General features: G+C 50.3%; 1 protein-coding gene across 2 annotated transcripts in view; it reads right to left on the bottom strand.

The window, feature by feature from the left end:
• Nucleotides 1-320: 320 nt before the first annotated feature.
• Nucleotides 321-18,981, bottom strand: part of POMGNT1 (protein O-linked mannose N-acetylglucosaminyltransferase 1 (beta 1,2-)) — a 36,655-nt gene continuing 17,994 nt past the window's right edge. For both annotated transcript variants that reach the window (XM_077450738.1, XM_077450739.1), the window contains exons 14-22: nt 16,832-16,890; nt 16,095-16,167; nt 14,283-14,411; nt 14,074-14,199; nt 13,281-13,345; nt 7,836-7,880; nt 7,597-7,732; nt 7,102-7,211; nt 321-1,182 (exon numbers count right to left, since the gene is read on the bottom strand). In XM_077450738.1, coding sequence (XP_077306864.1) covers nt 1,095-1,182; nt 7,102-7,211; nt 7,597-7,732; nt 7,836-7,880; nt 13,281-13,345; nt 14,074-14,199; nt 14,283-14,411; nt 16,095-16,167; nt 16,832-16,890 — 831 coding nt within the window. In that variant the 3' untranslated portion in view covers nt 321-1,094. The remainder of the gene's footprint in view (nt 1,183-7,101; nt 7,212-7,596; nt 7,733-7,835; nt 7,881-13,280; nt 13,346-14,073; nt 14,200-14,282; nt 14,412-16,094; nt 16,168-16,831; nt 16,891-18,981) is intronic.

Genomic DNA, 18,981 nt, shown 5'->3' on the forward strand with positions numbered 1-18,981 from the left:
TATTTGTAGCTGCTGGCTTTTAAAAAAAACGGCGGACTCCCGCTTTAAAGTCAATAGGGGGGGGGGGGCGTTTTTTCACTGAAGTCGACAGCACGCGATTGTGCACTGAAGTGAATAAGACGTGATTTTGCATTGAAGTCAATGGGATGCAGCATACCATTATCAGCATCATTTTATTTTTTTTCTATCAGCAAAACTGTATTAACCCTATTTTCGGTGGCTGATATATCGGCGCATCCCTAATGATTGTAGTGTTAAGACGGGGGAAGACTATTCCAGCACACAGCCCACTTCCCGCAAATATGAACCAGCAGACCACCCAGAGTTCACATTTTATTAATTATTTCAGTTTCTACACACAAGATGGGACGGATGAAGACGGTCACACACAGAATGACCCCACATCACCCACACTTCCTCCTCAGACAGGCAGGGGATAGCTGCTTCTTGGATACAGTTCTGTGCACAGACGGCGATCAGACATTGCTAAAGAGAACCTGTCATAAAAATATAACTGCCATTCTCTGACTCACAAGCAGGTCCTGGTACACAGCCTGTGACAGAATGGCAGCTTCCATCTGAGGCTTCCGATACAGGTTTGTCTGCAGAGCATCACTCCGGAACCTGTCTGTGCCCCGCCCAATGGAAGCAGATCGGCAGGAGCACTGATGTAAAGACAGAAATAAGGCACTGTGTAGGAGGTCCGACGCTCCGATATCCCGGAATCTGAGATCCCGGACACCCCGCAGCAGCAATTCTCACACCACAATCTCAAATAAAAAAAAAACATTCAGAGGGTTCATCAATAAATAAAAACAAGACACGACACCGATATGTCCCAGAAATGGCGCCCTCTGCAGGTACTGGCCGCATCACACATCTCTCTCAGTTATGTCAAAGTCTGTCATGTGACCAGCGGCAGCGCAGGGGGCGGGATTAGTGTTCAGTATGATGTCACTGCTTCTACACTGGAGAAGTCAGCGTGATGTCAGTGGCTCCACCCCTTAAACAGTTCTCCAAATACAGATGGAGCTGTGCAGTCCTACGCATTTCACACAGGGCGAGCGGACGGTCTGTGAGAGATCGCCCCAGGGTCAGGACTGGTCAACTCCAGCTGCAGCTGCTTCCTCCTTCGGGGGCGGTTCCAGGTAGATGGGAGTCACGGACGGCGGCTTCTTACTCCTGCGTCAGAAAGAGAGGGGCAGAAGGTTAGTGGAGAGTCAAAACAGTCCAGAAAAGAATCAGGGATGTGGGACAGGGTCCGATTATGGTCAGAAGCCTAACACTCCAGAATAAGATCAGGGATGAGGGCCAGGAGCTGAACAGTTCAGAAAAAGGACAGATAGGAGGGTCGGGGGCCAAACAGTTCAGAATAAGGTCAGATAGGAGGACCAGGAGCTTAACAGTCCCGAATAAGGTCAGGGAAGAGGGCCAGGGACCAAACAGTCCAGAATATGGTCAGAGATGAGGGCCAGGAGCCGGACATTCCAGAATAAGGTCAGGGATGAGGGTCAGGAGCCAAACAGTTTAGAAAAAGTTCAGAGATGAGGGCCAGGAGCCGACCATTCCAAAATAAGGTCAGGGAGGAGGGCCAGAAGGATGAACAGTCCAGAATAAGGTCGGGGATGAGGGCCAGGAGCCGAACATTTCAGAATAAGGTCGGGGAAGAGGGCCATGGACCATACTGTCCAGAATAAAGCCAGGGAAGAGGGCAAGGAGCCAAACATTCCAGAATAAGGCCAAGGAAAAGGGCCAGGGGCCGAACAGTCCAGAATAAATTCAGAGATGAGGGTCAGGAGCCGAACATTCCAGAATAAGGTCAGGGAAGAGGGCCAGGGGCCGAACAGTCCAGAATAAATTCAGAGATGAGGGTCAGGAGCCGAACATTCCAGAATAAGGTCAGGGAAGAGGACCAGAGGCTGAACAGTTCGGAATAAGGTCAGGAATGAGGGCAGGGCCTGAACAGTCCAGAATAAGGTCAGGGAAGAGGGCCAGGGACCATACTGTCCAAAATAAAGCCTAGGAAGAGGGCAAGGAGCCGAACATTCCAGAATAAGGTCAGAGATGAGGGCCAGGGGCTGAATAGTCCAGAATAAGGTCAGGGAAGAGGGCCAGGGGCTGAATAGTCCAGAATAAGGTCAGGGAAGAGGGCCAGGAGCTGAACAGTCCAGAATAAGGTCAGGGAAGAGGGCCAGGGGCTGAACAGTCCAGAATAAGGTCAGGGAAGAGGCCCAGGAGCCGAACATTTCAGAATAAGGTCGGGGAAGAGGGCCAGGGACCATACTGTCCAGAATAAAGCCAGGGAAGAGGGCAAGGAGCCAAACATTCCAGAGAAAGGCCAAGGAAGAGGGCCAGGGGCCGAACAGTCCAGAATAAATTCAGAGATGAGGGTCAGGAGCCGAACATTCCAGAATAAGGTCAGGGAAGAGGGCCAGGGACCAAACAGTCCAGAATAAGGTCAGGAATGAGGGCCAGGAGCCAAACAGTTTAGAAAAAGTTCAGAGATGAGGGCCAGGAGCTGACCATTCCAAAATAAGGTCAGGGAGGAGGGGCAGAAGGATGAACAGTCCAGAATAAGGTCAGGGAAGAGGCCCAGGAGCCGAACATTTCAGAATAAGGTCGGGGAAGAGGGCCAGGGACCATACTGTCCAGAATAAAGCCAGGGAAGAGGGCAAGGAGCCAAACAGTCCAGAATAAGGTCAGGGAAGAGGGCCAGGGGCTGAACAGTCCAGAATAAGGTCAGGGAAGAGGGCCAGGGGCCGAACAGTCCAGAATAAATTCAGAGATGAGGGTCAGGAGCCGAACATTCCAGAATAAGGTCAGGGAAGAGGACCAGAGGCTGAACAGTTCGGAATAAGGTCAGGAATGAGGGCAGGGCCTGAACAGTCCAGAATAAGGTCAGGGAAGAGGGCCAGGGACCATACTGTCCAAAATAAAGCCTAGGAAGAGGGCAAGGAGCCGAACATTCCAGAATAAGGTCAGAGATGAGGGCCAGGGGCTGAATAGTCCAGAATAAGGTCAGGGAAGAGGGCCAGGGGCTGAATAGTCCAGAATAAGGTCAGGGAAGAGGGCCAGGGGCTGAATAGTCCATAATAAGGTCAGGGAAGAGGGCCAGGAGCTGAACAGTCCAGAATAAGGTCAGGGAAGAGGGCCAGGGGCTGAATAGTCCAGAATAAGGTCAGGGAAGAGGCCCAGGAGCCGAACATTTCAGAATAAGGTCGGGGAAGAGGGCCAGGGACCATACTGTCCAGAATAAAGCCAGGGAAGAGGGCAAGGAGCCAAACATTCCAGAGAAAGGCCAAGGAAGAGGGCCAGGGGCCGAACAGTCCAGAATAAATTCAGAGATGAGGGTCAGGAGCCGAACATTCCAGAATAAGGTCAGGGAAGAGGGCCAGGAGCCGAACATTCCAGAATAAGGTCAGGGAAGAGGGCCAGGGACCAAACAGTCCAGAATAAGGTCAGGAATGAGGGCCAGGAGCCAAACAGTTTAGAAAAAGTTCAGAGATGAGGGCCAGGAGCTGACCATTCCAAAATAAGGTCAGGGAGGAGGGGCAGAAGGATGAACAGTCCAGAATAAGGTCAGGGAAGAGGCCCAGGAGCCGAACATTTCAGAATAAGGTCGGGGAAGAGGGCCAGGGACCATACTGTCCAGAATAAAGCCAGGGAAGAGGGCAAGGAGCCAAACATTCCAGAATAAGGCCAAGGAAGAGGGCAAGGAGCCAAACATTCCAGAATAAGGCCAGGGAAGAGGGCAAGGAGCCAAACATTCCAGAATAAGGCCAAGGAAGAGGGCCAGGGGCCGAACAGTCCAGAATAAGGTCAGGGAAGAGGGCCAGGGACCATACTGTCCAGAATAAAGCCTAGGAAAAGGGCAAGGAGCCGAACAGTCCAGAATAAGGTCAGGGAAGAGGCCAGGAGCCAAACAGTCCAGAATAAGGTCAGGGAAGAGGGCCGGGGCTGAACAGTCTAGAATAAGGTCAGGGAAGAGGCCAGGAGCCAAACAGTCCAGAATAAGGTCAGGGATAAGGGCAGGGCCCAAACAGTCCAGAATAAGGTCAGGGATAAGGGCAGGGCCCAAACAGTCCAGAATAAGGTCAGGGAAGAGGGCCAGGGGCTGAACAGTCCAGAATAAGGTCAGGGAAGAGGGCCAGGGGCTGAATAGTCCAGAATAAGATCAGGGATTAGGGCCAGGAGCTGCACTGTCCCGAATAAGGTAAGGGAAAAGTTAGGAGCGAAGGGGTGCCCAGTCCGGGATGAGGATTGCGGATTATTTTCAATCAATTTAAATCTGCAGCTTGTATAAGATCAATCCTTGCTGATCCTGCCATCAAGGTCCTCATTTGGGCGCTCCCCATTATAGGGGACAAAGGATCTGTCACCCAGCTGTGTTGTCACGGTTGTAATATGTAATATTCCCCCACAGTGAAAACTACAAATGGTGGCACTGAATCCAGAGGAATCCGGAGCATGCAGATCCAGTTCGTCTCTCTGTGCAGTGCCTGTCACAGACACAGCATAGAATGGAGAACTGATCACTACCCTTTCATTAATTAGAAGAAGCAGCATCTGCTCAGCTTCCTGAGTTTAAAAGAGTGAAGCAGGTATTAGGTTTGCACCACTCTTTGGTAATCCCCCCCCCCCCCCCACTTGGCAAACTAGACCATATTTAATATGGAATTGGATTTCCTTCCAATACCCCGGGCAGCACAAACCTTCCCTTTACTCTCACTTCTTCATATGTCCCCCTGGGTGCCATGGAGGGACAAAGGAACACATGACAGTGCCGGTGTATGGTTATAGTGCTGTCCTATGGGGGCGGGAGACAATCAGCCCTTGGTACACTTCAAATGGAAACCCAACCTAAAATCTAGAAGAGTTGTTTTTTTTCTCTCTGAATGGATGGAAAGGGAGTGCATACTGTGGGGGAGGAGGAAGGCGATTATATACTGTGGGGGGGGGGGGGGGGGGGGGGAGTAATGTGAGTGTTCTGTACACAGACACAGCATCAGTCTTATCTAATGGAGTAAAAGCTCCATTAATTATATAGCTGTGGACAGTTTTGGGATATGACATCACTATACAGGAGATACACTTGGCTACAATTGAGTTGCTGCAGAGGAGACATGAATGGGAAACCCGCAGTGACTCTCCTCCAATATCCCTGAATGTGGATGATGGATCTGGAGCTCCTCCTGGTGGACATCTGCGGAACTGTCAGTGAAAAATTTGAACTCTCTAGAATCTAGTTAATTATTGTGCTCTTCTACAGAAGGGGGGGGGAGATGAGCAACGTCCCATGAGAAGGAGGAGATGGGAGGAGGAAGGAGATGGGCAACGTCCCATGAGAAAAAGGAGACGGGAGGAAGGAGATGGGCAACGTCCCATGAGAAAAAGGAGACGGGAGGAAGGAGATGGGCAACGTCCCATGAGAAAAAGGAGACGGGAGGAAGGAGATGGGCAACGTCCCACGAGAAGAAGGAGACGGGAGGAAGGAGATGGGCAACGCCCCATGAGAAGAAGGAGACGGGAGGAAGGAGATGGGCAACGTCCCATGAGAAGAAGGAGACGGGAGGAAGGAGATGGGCAACGTCCCATGAGAAGAAGGAGACGGGAGGAAGGAGATGGGCAACGTCCCATGAGAAGAAGGAGACGGGAGGAAGGAGATGGGCAACGTCCCATGAGAAGGAGATGGGAGGAAGGATGTGGGCAACGTCCTGAGCAACGGCCCAAGATAGGAAGGAGAGGGGCAAGCAACATCCCATGAGAGGAAGGAGATGGGCAATGTCCCATGAGAGGAAAGAGATGGGTAACGTCCCATGAGAGGAAGGAGACGGGCAAGGACCCATGAGAAGAAGGAGACGGGAGGAAGGAGATGAGCAATGTCCCTTGAGAAGGAGATGGGAGGAAGGAGATGGGCAATGTCCCATGAGAAGAAGGAGAAGGGTGGAAGGAGACGGGCAACGTCTCATGAGAGGAAGGAGATGGGCAACGTTCCATGAGAGGAAGGAGACGGGCAACGACACATGAGAAGAAGGAGACGGGAGGAAGGAGATGGGCAAACGCCCCATGAGAAGAAGGAGATGGGAAACGTCCCATGAGAGGAAAGAGACGGGCAACATCCCACAACAGGAAGGAGATGGACAATGTCCCATGAGAAGAAGGAGACGGGAGGAAGAAGGAGATGGGCAACGTCCCATGAGAAGAAGGAGACGGGAGGAAGAAGGAGATGGGCAACGTCCCATGAGAAGAAGGAGACGGGAGGAAGGAGATGGGCAACGTCCCATGAGAAGAAGGAGATGGGAGGAAGGAGATGAGCAACGTCCCATAAGAAGGAGACGGGAGGAAGGATGTGGGCAAAGGCCCAAGAGGGGAAGGAGAGGGGCAACGTCCCATGAGAGGAAGGAGACGGGCAACGTCCCATGAGAGGAAGGAGACGGGCAACGTCCCATGAGAGGAAGGAGACGGGCAACGTCCCACAACAGGAAGGAGATGGACAATGTCCCATGAGAAGAAGGAGACGGGAGGAAGAAGGAGATGGGCAACGTCCCATGAGAAGAAGGAGACGGGAGGAAGGAGATGGGCAACGTCCCATGAGAAGAAGGAGATGGGAGGAAGGAGATGAGCAACGTCCCATAAGAAGGAGACGGGAGGAAGGATGTGGGCAAAGGCCCAAGAGGGGAAGGAGAGGGGCAACGTCCCATGAGAGGAAGGAGACGGGCAACGTCCCAAGAGAGGAAGGAGACGGGCAACGTCCCACGAGAGGAAGGAGACGGGCAACGTCCCACGAGAGGAAGGAGACGGGCAACGTCCCACGAGAGGAAGGAGACGGGCAACGTCCCACGAGAGGAAGGAGACGGGCAACGTCCCACGAGAGGAAGGAGACGGGCAACGTCCCATGAGATGAAGGAGACGGGCAATGTCTAATGAGGGGAAAGGAGACAGGCAACATCCTATGAGAGGAAGGAGACAGGAGGAAGGAGATGGACAACGTCCCCTGGGAGGAAGGAGACAAAAATAAGAAGATGGCCAACGTCCCCTGGGAGGAAGGAGAAAGAATGAAGGAGATGGCAATGTTTCATGAGAGGAAGGAGTTTTACTTACGAATACGGAGAAAACGGGACTCCCACCACCAGGAAATGATTCTTCTTTCGGAATAGACGCCACAGACCATTGTGGTTTCCCCGAACGTCCAGATCCCAGACATGGAGGCACTGTGCAAAGAGAGACGATTCTATTGTCAGTGTATATAACGTCCTCATACAGAAAAAATATAAAAAAAATCGCTGATCATACAAAGTGGAATTCAATTCTCTATTTACACCATTCACAGATCAGTCACAGATCTCATGGTCCCCGATATCAGAAGAGGTCACCCGCACCTTTTTACTATTTTTTTTTTTCTTTTACAGGTTGAACTAAATGGACTTGTGTCTTTTTCAACCTGACGAACTATGTAACATACTGAGGTCACGCTCACATACTGGAGAGGTCACGCTCACATACTGGAGAGGTCACGCTCACATACTGGAGAGGTCACGCTCACATACTGGAGAGGTCACGCTCACATACTGGACGAGGTTTATGAATATCGGGCACCTTTGCCAGCTGTGTCCAGGTGGTGAAATCGGCTTCTTGCTCCATGCGGATGAACATGACGTACGTTTTCCCCTCCGTGTCGGGGATGAAGGAGTCCTCGCAGGGGTCCTTACTGTGATCCAGAACCTCCGCCTCTCTGTAAGAGAAGAACACGCTTAACTGCGTTCACAACAAACCAATCACTGCAGCCGGAACACTCGGCCAATCCCTGCAACGCTGAGCGACCGAACAGAACTTACCGGAGGATTCGATGGATTTCCACCTCGTAGGCGTCCTTCCTCAGACTACGATCCACAGAGGAGAGAGAAAAAAAAAAAAAAAGACACAAATAGAGGAAGAAATACAACAATCAGCAGGAATGCAAAATGTTTTTCTTTTTAAATTAATTTTGATGTTTTATGGACAGCTCTTTATTGATCCGATTTGATCATCTCTGGGATTTATACTTTTATTATAAAAAAAAAAAAAAAAAAGACTGAAAATTTTGAAAAAAATATATATATATATTTTCTACTTTGTTATAAAACATATCCAATAAAATCTAATTTATTCATAAATTTAGGCCAAAATGTATTCTGCTACATGTCTTTAGTAAACCTTGATGAAAATCACCCCTATTTAGAAAGTAAACAGTCTGAGGTATTTAGTAAGGGGCATGGCGAGTTTTTAAACTTGTGATTTTTTTGTCACAATCGTTTACAAAATTTAATAAAATAAAATGTTTAATTTTTTTTATTTTTTTACATACCGTCACCAGTGCAGTATAGGAATCATTATATAACTGGTGTGGTGGGGATCAGAAACACTGACTGGTGACAGGATATAACCAAAAAAAAAAAACAAAAAAACAAACGTAACCCCCCTCCGTATTGAGGGGGGGGGGGGGGGGGGTTACGTTTGTTTTTTTTGTTTTCACCCCCTTCCTGCCCAGGCCAATGCTCAGCTTCCAGCGCTCTCACACTTTGAATGACAATTGCGCTTTTTATTTTATCTTTGCTTCTGTTATAACATTTTGTAAATAAGACATTTTTCTCCTTCACTGATGTGCGCTGATGAGGCGGCACTGACAGGCATCAATGATGGGCACTGATGAGGAGACACTAATATGCAGCACTGATAGGCGGCAATGATGGGCACTGGTGGCCGTCATTGCGCATCAATGGTGAGCACTGGTGGGCATGCATTGATAATCACTGCAGTGTTTATCAGTGCAGATCCCCTCCCCCCTGACAGGAGAGCCGCTTATCGGCTGTCCTCTACTCGCGTCCTGTCGCGAGTACTCTCGCGTAGCAGTGACTAGAGGAAAGCACTTCCTAGCAACGCTGTGATTGGACACAGCTGATCACATGGTAAAGAGCCTACCTCATAGGCTCTTTTCCATGAACAGAGATGCGCTGTGTCAGAGCAACACACCGCACTACCGATCGTCGAGCGTCCCTGGGAAACCGCACGAGCGGCTCGTTCTGAAGGACGTCATATGGTGTCCAGTCAGATTGGGAGAGCCATCGCCTGGCTGCTAATTTTCTATAGGCCGGGCAGGATGTAGTTAATTTTTTTTTTTTAAATCTCTTTTTTTTTAAACATTTTTCACAATTTTCTTTTTACATCCTGTCATCGGAGTAGTTCAGTGTCACCAGTGACACACAATGTACTACTCTAGGGGGGTGATCAGGGAATTTTTTTACTCTGTTATTGCTTATAATGATGATCACTGTATGAGCCAGTTTTAGCCATCATGAATGGGTTAACATTCGTAAACACCTTGCTTATGTTTATGATCTGTGGTTGGCTACGGCTAATCACATGGTACAGGTAGGAAGGTACCAATCACAGATCACAAATGTAAGCAAGCTTTTCATCAATGAAAATCCATTCATGACAGTTCACATTGTTTGGCGATAGCGACCACATGATACCCAGGACACTCATATCGGCCGAGCACCGCGATCCGCTTTGTCCGACAGACACACCGATTATGGGAGTGTGTGCCTATGGGGCGTGCTAGTGCACCTACCGACGTACAGGTACCCAGATCGCCTAGGTATACCCAACTTGTAACCCTGAAAGGTTCAAAATACATAATAGTTTGGATACATAATAGATTGGTGTAAAAGACTTGAGCTGCACAATATCAGTCTACGCGTTTCACAGGGTTACTGCTTCTTCAGGACTGCTAAATGAGTTTTCATGTGTAGCTGAAATTACCATAATCCATCTAGAAAAAAATATAATAAATTAATAGATATTAAACTGTCCATCAGCTATCCATAATCCATCTACAAAAAATACATTAAATATATATATATATATATATTTTTTTTTTTTAAACTGTCCATCGGTTATCCAGTGGCTCAAGCAGAGATCCAGTGACTCAAGCAGAGCAGATATAATATATATATATTTTTTATTTATTGTATTTTTTTTATATGGATTATAGTCATTTCAGCTAAACACATGAAAACTTAACAGTCCTGAAGAAGAGGTAGCCCTGTGAAACGCGTAGACTGATATATTGTGCAGCTTAAGCCTTTTAGCCCAAACTATTATGTATCCAATGTTTTATGTATTTTGAATGAATGAAATACTTGTATAGCGCACAATGCGAACTGAATCGCCTCTAGGCGCTGTGGCGAGCTTTGATCATCTGCTAAAAGAGGAAGGTCTTGAGTTTTTTCCTAAAAGCCAGGTGATTTTCTTCCAGACGGATGTTGATTGGTAGAGCATTCCATAGCCGAGGCCCTTGGACAGGGAATCTTACAGGGTTGTAACTTGGATCTACCTATGGTGACCCCCCCCCCCCCCTTTTTTTTAATGGAGGAAGGAATTCATGATTTTATATTTTGTATGTAGCTGAAATTACCATAATACATCTAGAAAAAATATAATAAATTAATATATATATTAAACTGTCCGTCAGCTATCCAGTGACTCATGCAGAGACCCAGTGCCTCAAGCAGAGACCCAGTGAATTAAGCAGAGACCCAGTGAATCAAGCAGAGACCCAGTGAATCAAGCAGAGACCCACTGTCAGGAAAGCAATCGCAGAACTGTTGATCCTGCCAGGAACCATTACGGTCGCGCCGGGTGAATTCCCAGGCGCATGCGCGCAAACAGGTGTGCGACAATGGCAGGCGCACACAGATGCACATGGACGCTCGCCAACGCGCACACCAACGCGTGTGCGTGGTGACAGTAGTTGGCGCCTGATGTTCTATTTAAGCCTGCTGCAAACTACAGGCAGGTTGCTGGATTATCGTCAGCTCCCGTGTTCCATGTACCCGTTGCCTGTATGCGATTCCCGTGACTACTTGGCTTGCCTGACTCTCCCTGCTCTCCGCCTGCACCGACCCTTGGCTTGGACCTGACTATGCAAACGCCTGCACCTCCGCTTGTCCGCATGGTATTGACCCTTGGCCTGGCTTCCAATTCTGCTCCCGATTCATCCTGCTGTACCTCGTATCCGATTGGATCTGCTGTGTATGACCCCTGGCCTGGCTTGACCCTGCTCCTGTTTGCTCCACTAGAACCTGTCCACGCACGGTTTCCCAACCTGTTTACCTAGCACCCCAGCAGCCCAGTGACTCAGCAACCGTATCCGGCAACCCGTGCACCTTTGGGCACCGTATTCCCTGTCTCACTCCCAGGGGTACGCTGCACTCAGCCGCAAGGGGGCGCCCTCTCAGCAACCCAGCCTCCCACCAGAGACTTGATACTCAAGCAGAGATCCAGTGACTCAAGCAGAGATCCAGTGCCTCATGCAGAGCAGATATATATATTAATTTATTGTATTTTTTCTATATGGATTATAGCCATTTCAGCTACACATGAAAACTTGTTTAACCTCTTGAGATCCGCGCTATAGCCGAATGACGGCTACAGCGCGGACCCCCTTTGCCGGGACTACGTCTATTGACGTCGTCCTGTGCACGAGCGGCCTGCGCGCCCCCTGAGGGGCGCGCGGCGCGCTCTGTGATCGGCGAGTCAATGAGACTCGCCTGATCACCGATCCGAGCAAGGGGTCGATCCCGACCCCTTACCACGTGATCAGCTGTCAGCCAATGACAGCTGATCATGTGATACAACGGAGCCGGTAATCGGCTATTTTTCCTCAGGAGAGAAAAAAAAAGCCGATCACCGGCGGCCGTGATCGGGACATCAGTCCCGATCACGGCCAGTGTATCAGTGCCCACCTGCCCCCTGCCAGTAACCCCCAGAGCATTAATAAAGTGCCACCCATCAGTGCCCATAATGCCACCCAGCAGTGCCATACATCAGTGCCCACAGTGCCACCTATCAGTGCCCACAGTGCCACCTATCAGTGCCCACAATCTGCCTCAACAACATTGCTGCACCTCAGTGCCACATATCCGTGCCCATCAGTGCCACCCATCAGTGCCCAGCAGAGCCACCTATCAGAGCCACCTATCAGTGCCCATCAGTCCCATCTATCAGTGGTACCTATCAGTGTCCCTTAGTGCCACCCATCCGTGCCACCTTATCTGTGCCCATCAGTACTGCCTTATCAGTGCCCATCAGTACCGCCTTATCTGTGCCCATCAGTACTGCCTTATCTGTGCCTATTGGTGCCACCTTATCTGTGCCTATTAGTGTTGCCTTAACTGTGCCTATTAGTGCCCACCAGTGCCGCCCATCAGTGCCCACCAGTGCTGCCTCATCAGCGCACTTCAATGAAGGAGAAAAATGACCTGTTTGCAAAATTTTATAACAAACTATGAAACATGATTTTTTATTTTTTTTTATTTTGCATCTTTTTTTGTTTGTTTAGCAAAAAATAAAACTCCGAGCTGTAAATAAATACCACCAAAAGAAAGCTCTATTTGTGGGGAAAAAATGATAAAAAGGTCATTTGGGTACAGTGTTGTATGCCCGCGCAATTGTCATTCAAAGTGCATCAGCGCTGAAAGCTGAAAATTGGTCTGGGCAGGAGGGGGGTTTAAGTGCCCAGTAAGCAAGTGGTTAAACAGTCCTGAAGAAGTGGTAGCCCTGTGAAACGCATAGACTGATACCTTGTGCAGCTCAAGCCTTTTAGCCCAAACTATTATGTATCCAATCGATTATGTATCCAATGTTTTATGTATTTTGAACCTTTCAGGGTTGTAACTTGGATCTACCTATGGTGACCCCATTTTTTTTTTTAAATAGAAGGAAGGAATTTATAATTTTATATGAAATAAAAATGTGTTTTTTTTTATCAGCATATAAGCTCAAAGTAGAGAGCTTATATGCTGATAAAAAAAAACACATTTTTATTTCATATAAAATTATAAATTCCTTCCTTCTATTTAAAAAAAAAATAAAAAAAAATAAAAAAAGTGGGGGGTCACCATAGGTAGATCCAAGTTACAACCCTGAAAGGTTCAAAATACATAAAACATTGGATACATAATCGATTGGATACATAATAGTTTGGGCTAAAAGGCTTGAGTCACATAACACCAGTTGGGCATATTTAAAGTCCATTATAAGAGGCGGAGTCCTACTTTTGCACACATGGAGGCGGATGGTGCCCTCTAGTGTTATATTTCAGGAGGTGATAATATAGAGATCCCCGAACACCTACGGTAATTATTAAGGGTTCTATACACTTTATCCCGCAGGTTGCAGTCCGGAGGAGGTATATAAATGTATGAACATTCCCCACCCAGCAATGGGCGCCCCCTCACCTCTCCACGTTGGATATCTGCACATTGGGTACCGTGTTGAATTTGTGTTTTTTGAAGTAAGCTTCCTGCAGAATATAAAGATGTGATGAGGGTTCTGCATTGCTGGGATCACAAACAGATAGACATGGACACTGACCGACTACACGCCGATCAGCCAGAACATTATGACCAATGACTGTATACAATGTATCTATCCCCCCCAATATATGTATATGCCCCCCCCCCCCGTATACACCGATCAGCCAGAATATTATGACCACTGACAGGTGAAGTGATAACATTGATTATCTGGTTACAACAGCATCTGGAAGTGGGTGGGATATATTAGGCAGGGAGTGAGCATGTTGTCCCTGAAGGTTGATGGTCATCGCAGGTTGCTGGCTATGGGGTTGTGTAGTCGCAGACAGGTCAGGGTGTCCATGCTGACCCGTCAAACAGTACCTACAATGGGCACGTTGGAGGTGTTGACTTGGCCTCCAAATTCTCCAGTTCTCAATACAATCGATCATCTGTGGAACATGCTGGAGAAAAAAGTCACATCCATTGAGGCCCCAAATCCCAGGACTTGAAAGATCCTCTAGTGACGGTTTGGTGCCAGATACCACAGCGTACCTTTAGAGGTCCAGTGGGAGCCATGGTGCCTGGACAGGTTAGAACCCGCTCAATATAAGGCGGGTGGTCATAATGTTATGGCTGATGGGTGTAGAGATACGCACACACAGCACAGTCCCCCGCCAGCCTCATATATCACTATTAGAACTCCTATATATAATAAATGAATAAAATATCTTACATGGAAATATCCGTTCATGTTGAGCCCCACGATGCCGAAGTGATAGGACCGGGACACGTCCGGGATCAGGCACTCCCGCCCCTTCCTCTGTTCCGGCATTCTCATCCACATATCCCAATCCCACAGCTGGAGCACAGAGAGGGAACGGTGTCAGCACAGGACAATGCGGTCACTTACTGGCAGCGTGATGCTGACTGTCAGACACCTACCTTCTCTGGAGTCGGCCATTTTGGCTCCAGTTCATCCTTGTAAAGAGTCCTGCGAAGAACCCACCCCAGGCCGGGCATGGTCTCCACCCTGTAGAGGAGCGAGGGATCCTCCGCCGTGTGCTCATAGCCCTGCACAGGGGACAGGAAGATGAATGAGACACAAGAGACAAGAGCCAATCAGTGGAGGGTTATTGGAAATATCACATGATAATCATCACTGATAAGCATCCGATTGTGTGACTCATGTCTAGACAATAGCTCGGTTACCAATGTATCTGTGCCTTCACTTCCAATAAACATCCGGTGACTGAGTATGGCTCAGAGGACCTCTGAAGATGGGGACACGGGACAGGGGACACAGGGATGGAGACACAGAACAGAGGGCACAGGGATAGGAACAAATGACAGGGGACATAAAGATGGGGACACAGGACAGGGGACACAGAACAGAGGACACAGGGATGGGAGCAAATGAAAGGGGACATAAAGATGGGAACACAAGATCAGAGACATAGGGATGGGGACACAGGACAGATGACACGGGAATGGGGGTAAATGACAGGGGACATAGGGATGGGGGAAACAGGATAAGGGACATGGGGATGGGGGGGGGACATAAGGATGGGGACAAAGGAGAGGGATAAAAGGATAGGGGACATAGGGATGGGGACACAGAATTGGGGACACAGGATGGGGGACATAGGATAGGATGAGGGACATAGGGGACAAAGGATGAGGACGCAGGGATTGGGGACATAGGGATGGGGACACAGGATGGGGGGGTGCGCATAGGGCTAGGGACACAAGACAGGGGACATAGGAATGGGGACAAGGAATGGGGGGGTGATAGGGATGGGGACAAAGGATGGGGACACAGGATAGGGGACAAAGGATGAGGGACTTAGGGATAGGAACAGAGGATGGGGGGACATAAGGATGAGGATGCAGGGATGTGGGCATAGGATGGGGATACAGGATAAGGGACATGGGGATGGGGGGGGGACATAAGGATGGGGACAAAGGAGAGGGATAAAAGGATAGGGGACATAGGGATGGGGACACAGAATTGGGGACACAGGATGGGGGACATAGGATAGGATGAGGGACATAGGGGACAAAGGATGAGGGACATAAGGATGAGGACGCAGGGATGGGGGACATAGGGATGGGGACACAGGATGGGGGGGGTGCGCATAGGGCTAGGGACACAAGACAGGGGACATAGGAATGGGGACAAGGAATGGGGGGGTGATAGGGATGGGGACAAAGGATGGAGGTATAGGATGGGGACACAGGATAGGGGACAAAGGATGAGGGACTTAGGGATAGGGACAGAGGATGGGGGGACATAAGGATGAGGATGCAGGGATGTGGGCATAGGATGGGGATACAGGATGGGGGGGCGCATAGGGATAGGGACAAGAAATCGGGCAGGGGCGGCATAGGGACAAAGGATGGAAGACATTGAAATTGGGGGGGGGGGGGGGTGGGGACATAAGGATGTGGACACAGGATAGGGGACAAAGCATGAGGGACTTCGGGATAGGGACAAAGGATGGGGGATATAAGGAGGAGGAAAAAAGCATGAGGATGCAGGGATAGGTGGCATAGGAATAGGGACAAAAGACAGGGGATATAGGAATGGGGGAAAGGAATGGGAGGGGCATAGGGATGGGGATAAATGATGGAGGACATTGAAATGGGGGAAACAATGGGGAGGGGCATAGGGATGGGGACACAAGACAGGGGATATAGGGATGGGGTACATAGGGATGGGGACATATTATGGGACACAGGATGGGAGACACCTACCTGATCATTCCATGCAGAGATGCAGTACAAGCTCTCATCCTCCTCCAGGAGATGGATGGTCTGGCTCAGAAAACTGCAGACACAAGACATGAACATACACATAAATAAAGTAGAACACTTTCTAGTCCCTCAATATATACATAAAATATCCAGTACGCAGCGTTCAGTATATATTTATTATCTTTTCACAATCTGCTCCATACTGAAATCAGGCTGACGGTGGGAGGTACTATACTGTGGACCACCCATGCTTTTCTCCGCTGACCAATCCCACCATCTTTTAGACACTTGGGTTTAGCCTCTAGGGAGCTGGAAGGGGAGGGGTTTAGCCCTCGTGGGCAGGATAGAAGAGGATGAAGTTAGCCCCTAGGGAGCTGGAATGGGAGAAGTTGACACCCAGAGGGCTAGATGAAGGGGTTTAGCCATTAACAAGGCTCTGGGGATCGAAAGGTCCCAGGGGATGGATGGAGAAGTGATCAGATCCCGAGGCCTAGACGGAGAGGTTGAGATTAGACCAGACACGGGTGTCACATACAGCTACAATCCACAAAAGATCTACCATAAAATCACCAACATACAGTATATGATGAAAGGAAGGAAAAGATCTCTGTAAACTTCAGAAAGCTTCCATCACTCCTCGTTCTCCCACGCCGTGCTCCATCTCTCAGGCTGAATCAGTCATCTGTTCTAGAGCTGTGTATTGAGCAACCTATAAATTCTACAAAGATGTCACCTACCTGAAGAAATCCACCGAGATGTCCAGATCTTCCTCCAGAACGATGACAAACTTGGCGTCCTAAATGTATGTAGAATAAGAAATTAGAGAGCGGTCATAGAACTGGATATCACACACAGCACTGACGAGGACCCCGAATTTCCCTCTAATGACAGGATCTCATATCTGTGTATTCTGTAATCTCACTGATTAACATGCGGAGGTCAGGAGAGGACTGGACCTGATGTGTCACACAAACTGCAGAAATCAATTAATTCACAGGAAAGGCCCACCAGGTACAGAACAGACCACCGCAGCTTATGGGGACAATATGACCCACTTCTGTCTGTCTGTGACCCACAGACCCCAAATTGTTATAGCGAGAGGCTCCTCTCTAAAGATTTATCCTTTTAAAATTAGACCACCTGCCATCCCACCTTCCCCCCCACGCACCCCTACACCCCCCCATTCTGCCCTACTCCCATCTCCTTCCCCTCCCACCGGTTATACCGCCTTCTGCCCACCCGCTGCTCTCCCACCCACCCTTCTCCCACCCGCTATCCAACACACCCTTCTCCCACCGCCTTCCTCCCACTCGCTCTTCTCCCACCCGCCTTCAGTCTTCCTCCCACCCGCCATCCAACACGCCCTTCTCCCACCTGCCTTCCACCCACTCACCTTCTTCCCACCCTCCCTTCCCCCATCCAACACGCTCTCCTCCCACCCCACCCTTCTCCCATCCGCCCACCTGCCAACCAACACGCCCTTCTCCCACCCACCTTCCTCCCACTCGCCCTTCTTCCACCCGCCTTCAGTCTTCCTCCCACCCGCCATCCAACACGCCCTTCTCCCACCCACCTTCCTCCCACTCGCCCTTCTCCCACCCGCCTTCAGTCTTCCTCCCACTCGCCATCCAACACACCCTTCTCCCACCACCTTCCTCCCACTCGCCCTTCTCCCACCCGCCTTCAGTCTTCCTCCCACTCGCCATCCAACACACCCTTCTCCCACCACCTTCCACCCACTCACCTTCTTCCCACCCTCCCTTCCCCCATCCAACACGCTCTCCTCCCACCCCACCCTTCTCCCATCCGCCCACCTGCCAACCAACACGCCCTTCTCCCACCCACCTTCCTCCCACTCGCCCTTCTTCCACCCGCCTTCAGTCTTCCTCCCACCCGCCATCCAACACGCCCTTCTCCCACCCACCTTCCTCCCACTCGCCCTTCTCCCACCCGCCTTCAGTCTTCCTCCCACTCGCCATCCAACACACCCTTCTCCCACCACCTTCCTCCCACTCGCCCTTCTCCCACCCGCCTTCAGTCTTCCTCCCACCCGCTATCCAACACACCCTTCTCCCACCGCCTTCCTCCCACTCGCTCTTCTCCCACCCGCCTTCAGTCTTCCTCCCACCCGCCATCCAACACGCCCTTCTCCCACCTGCCTTCCACCCACTCACCTTCTTCCCACCCTCCCTTCCCCCATCCAACACGCTCTCCTCCCACCCCACCCTTCTCCCATCCGCCCACCTGCCAACCAACACGCCCTTCTCCCACCCACCTTCCTCCCACTCGCCCTTCTTCCACCCGCCTTCAGTCTTCCTCCCACCCGCCATCCAACACGCCCTTCTCCCACCCACCTTCCTCCCACTCGCCCTTCTCCCACCCGCCTTCAGTCTTCCTCCCACCCGCTATCCAACACACCCTTCTCCCACCGCCTTCCTCCCACTCGCCTTCAGTCTTCCTCCCACCCGCCATCCAACACGCCCTTCTCCCACCCGCCTTCAGTCTTCCTCCTACCCACCATCCAACACACCCTTCTCACACCTGCCTTCCACCCACCCAATTTCAGCCTTCTTCCCACCCTCCCTTCCCCCATAAAACACGCCCTTCTCCCACCCCACCCTTCTCCCATCCGCCCACCTGCCATCCAACACGCCCTTCTCCCACCCGCCCTTCACCCACTCGCCTTCCACCCACTCGCCTTCCACCCACCTGCCATTCAACAAGCCCTTCTCCCATCCGCCTTCCTCCCTCGCCCTTCTGCCATCCAACACGCCCTTCTCCCTTCCTCCCACTCTCCCTTCTCACACCCTCCCTCCCTTTCTCTTACTCGCCTTCCACCCACCTGCCATCGAACACGCCCTTCTCCCATCTGCCTTCTTCCCACCCT

Source organism: Lithobates pipiens, unplaced genomic scaffold (genome assembly GCF_037356315.1).
Source record: "Lithobates pipiens isolate NorthernLeopardFrog02 unplaced genomic scaffold, aLitPip1_a1.2 Scaffold_23, whole genome shotgun sequence".
NCBI classification, from domain to species: Eukaryota; Metazoa; Chordata; class Amphibia; order Anura; family Ranidae; genus Lithobates; species Lithobates pipiens.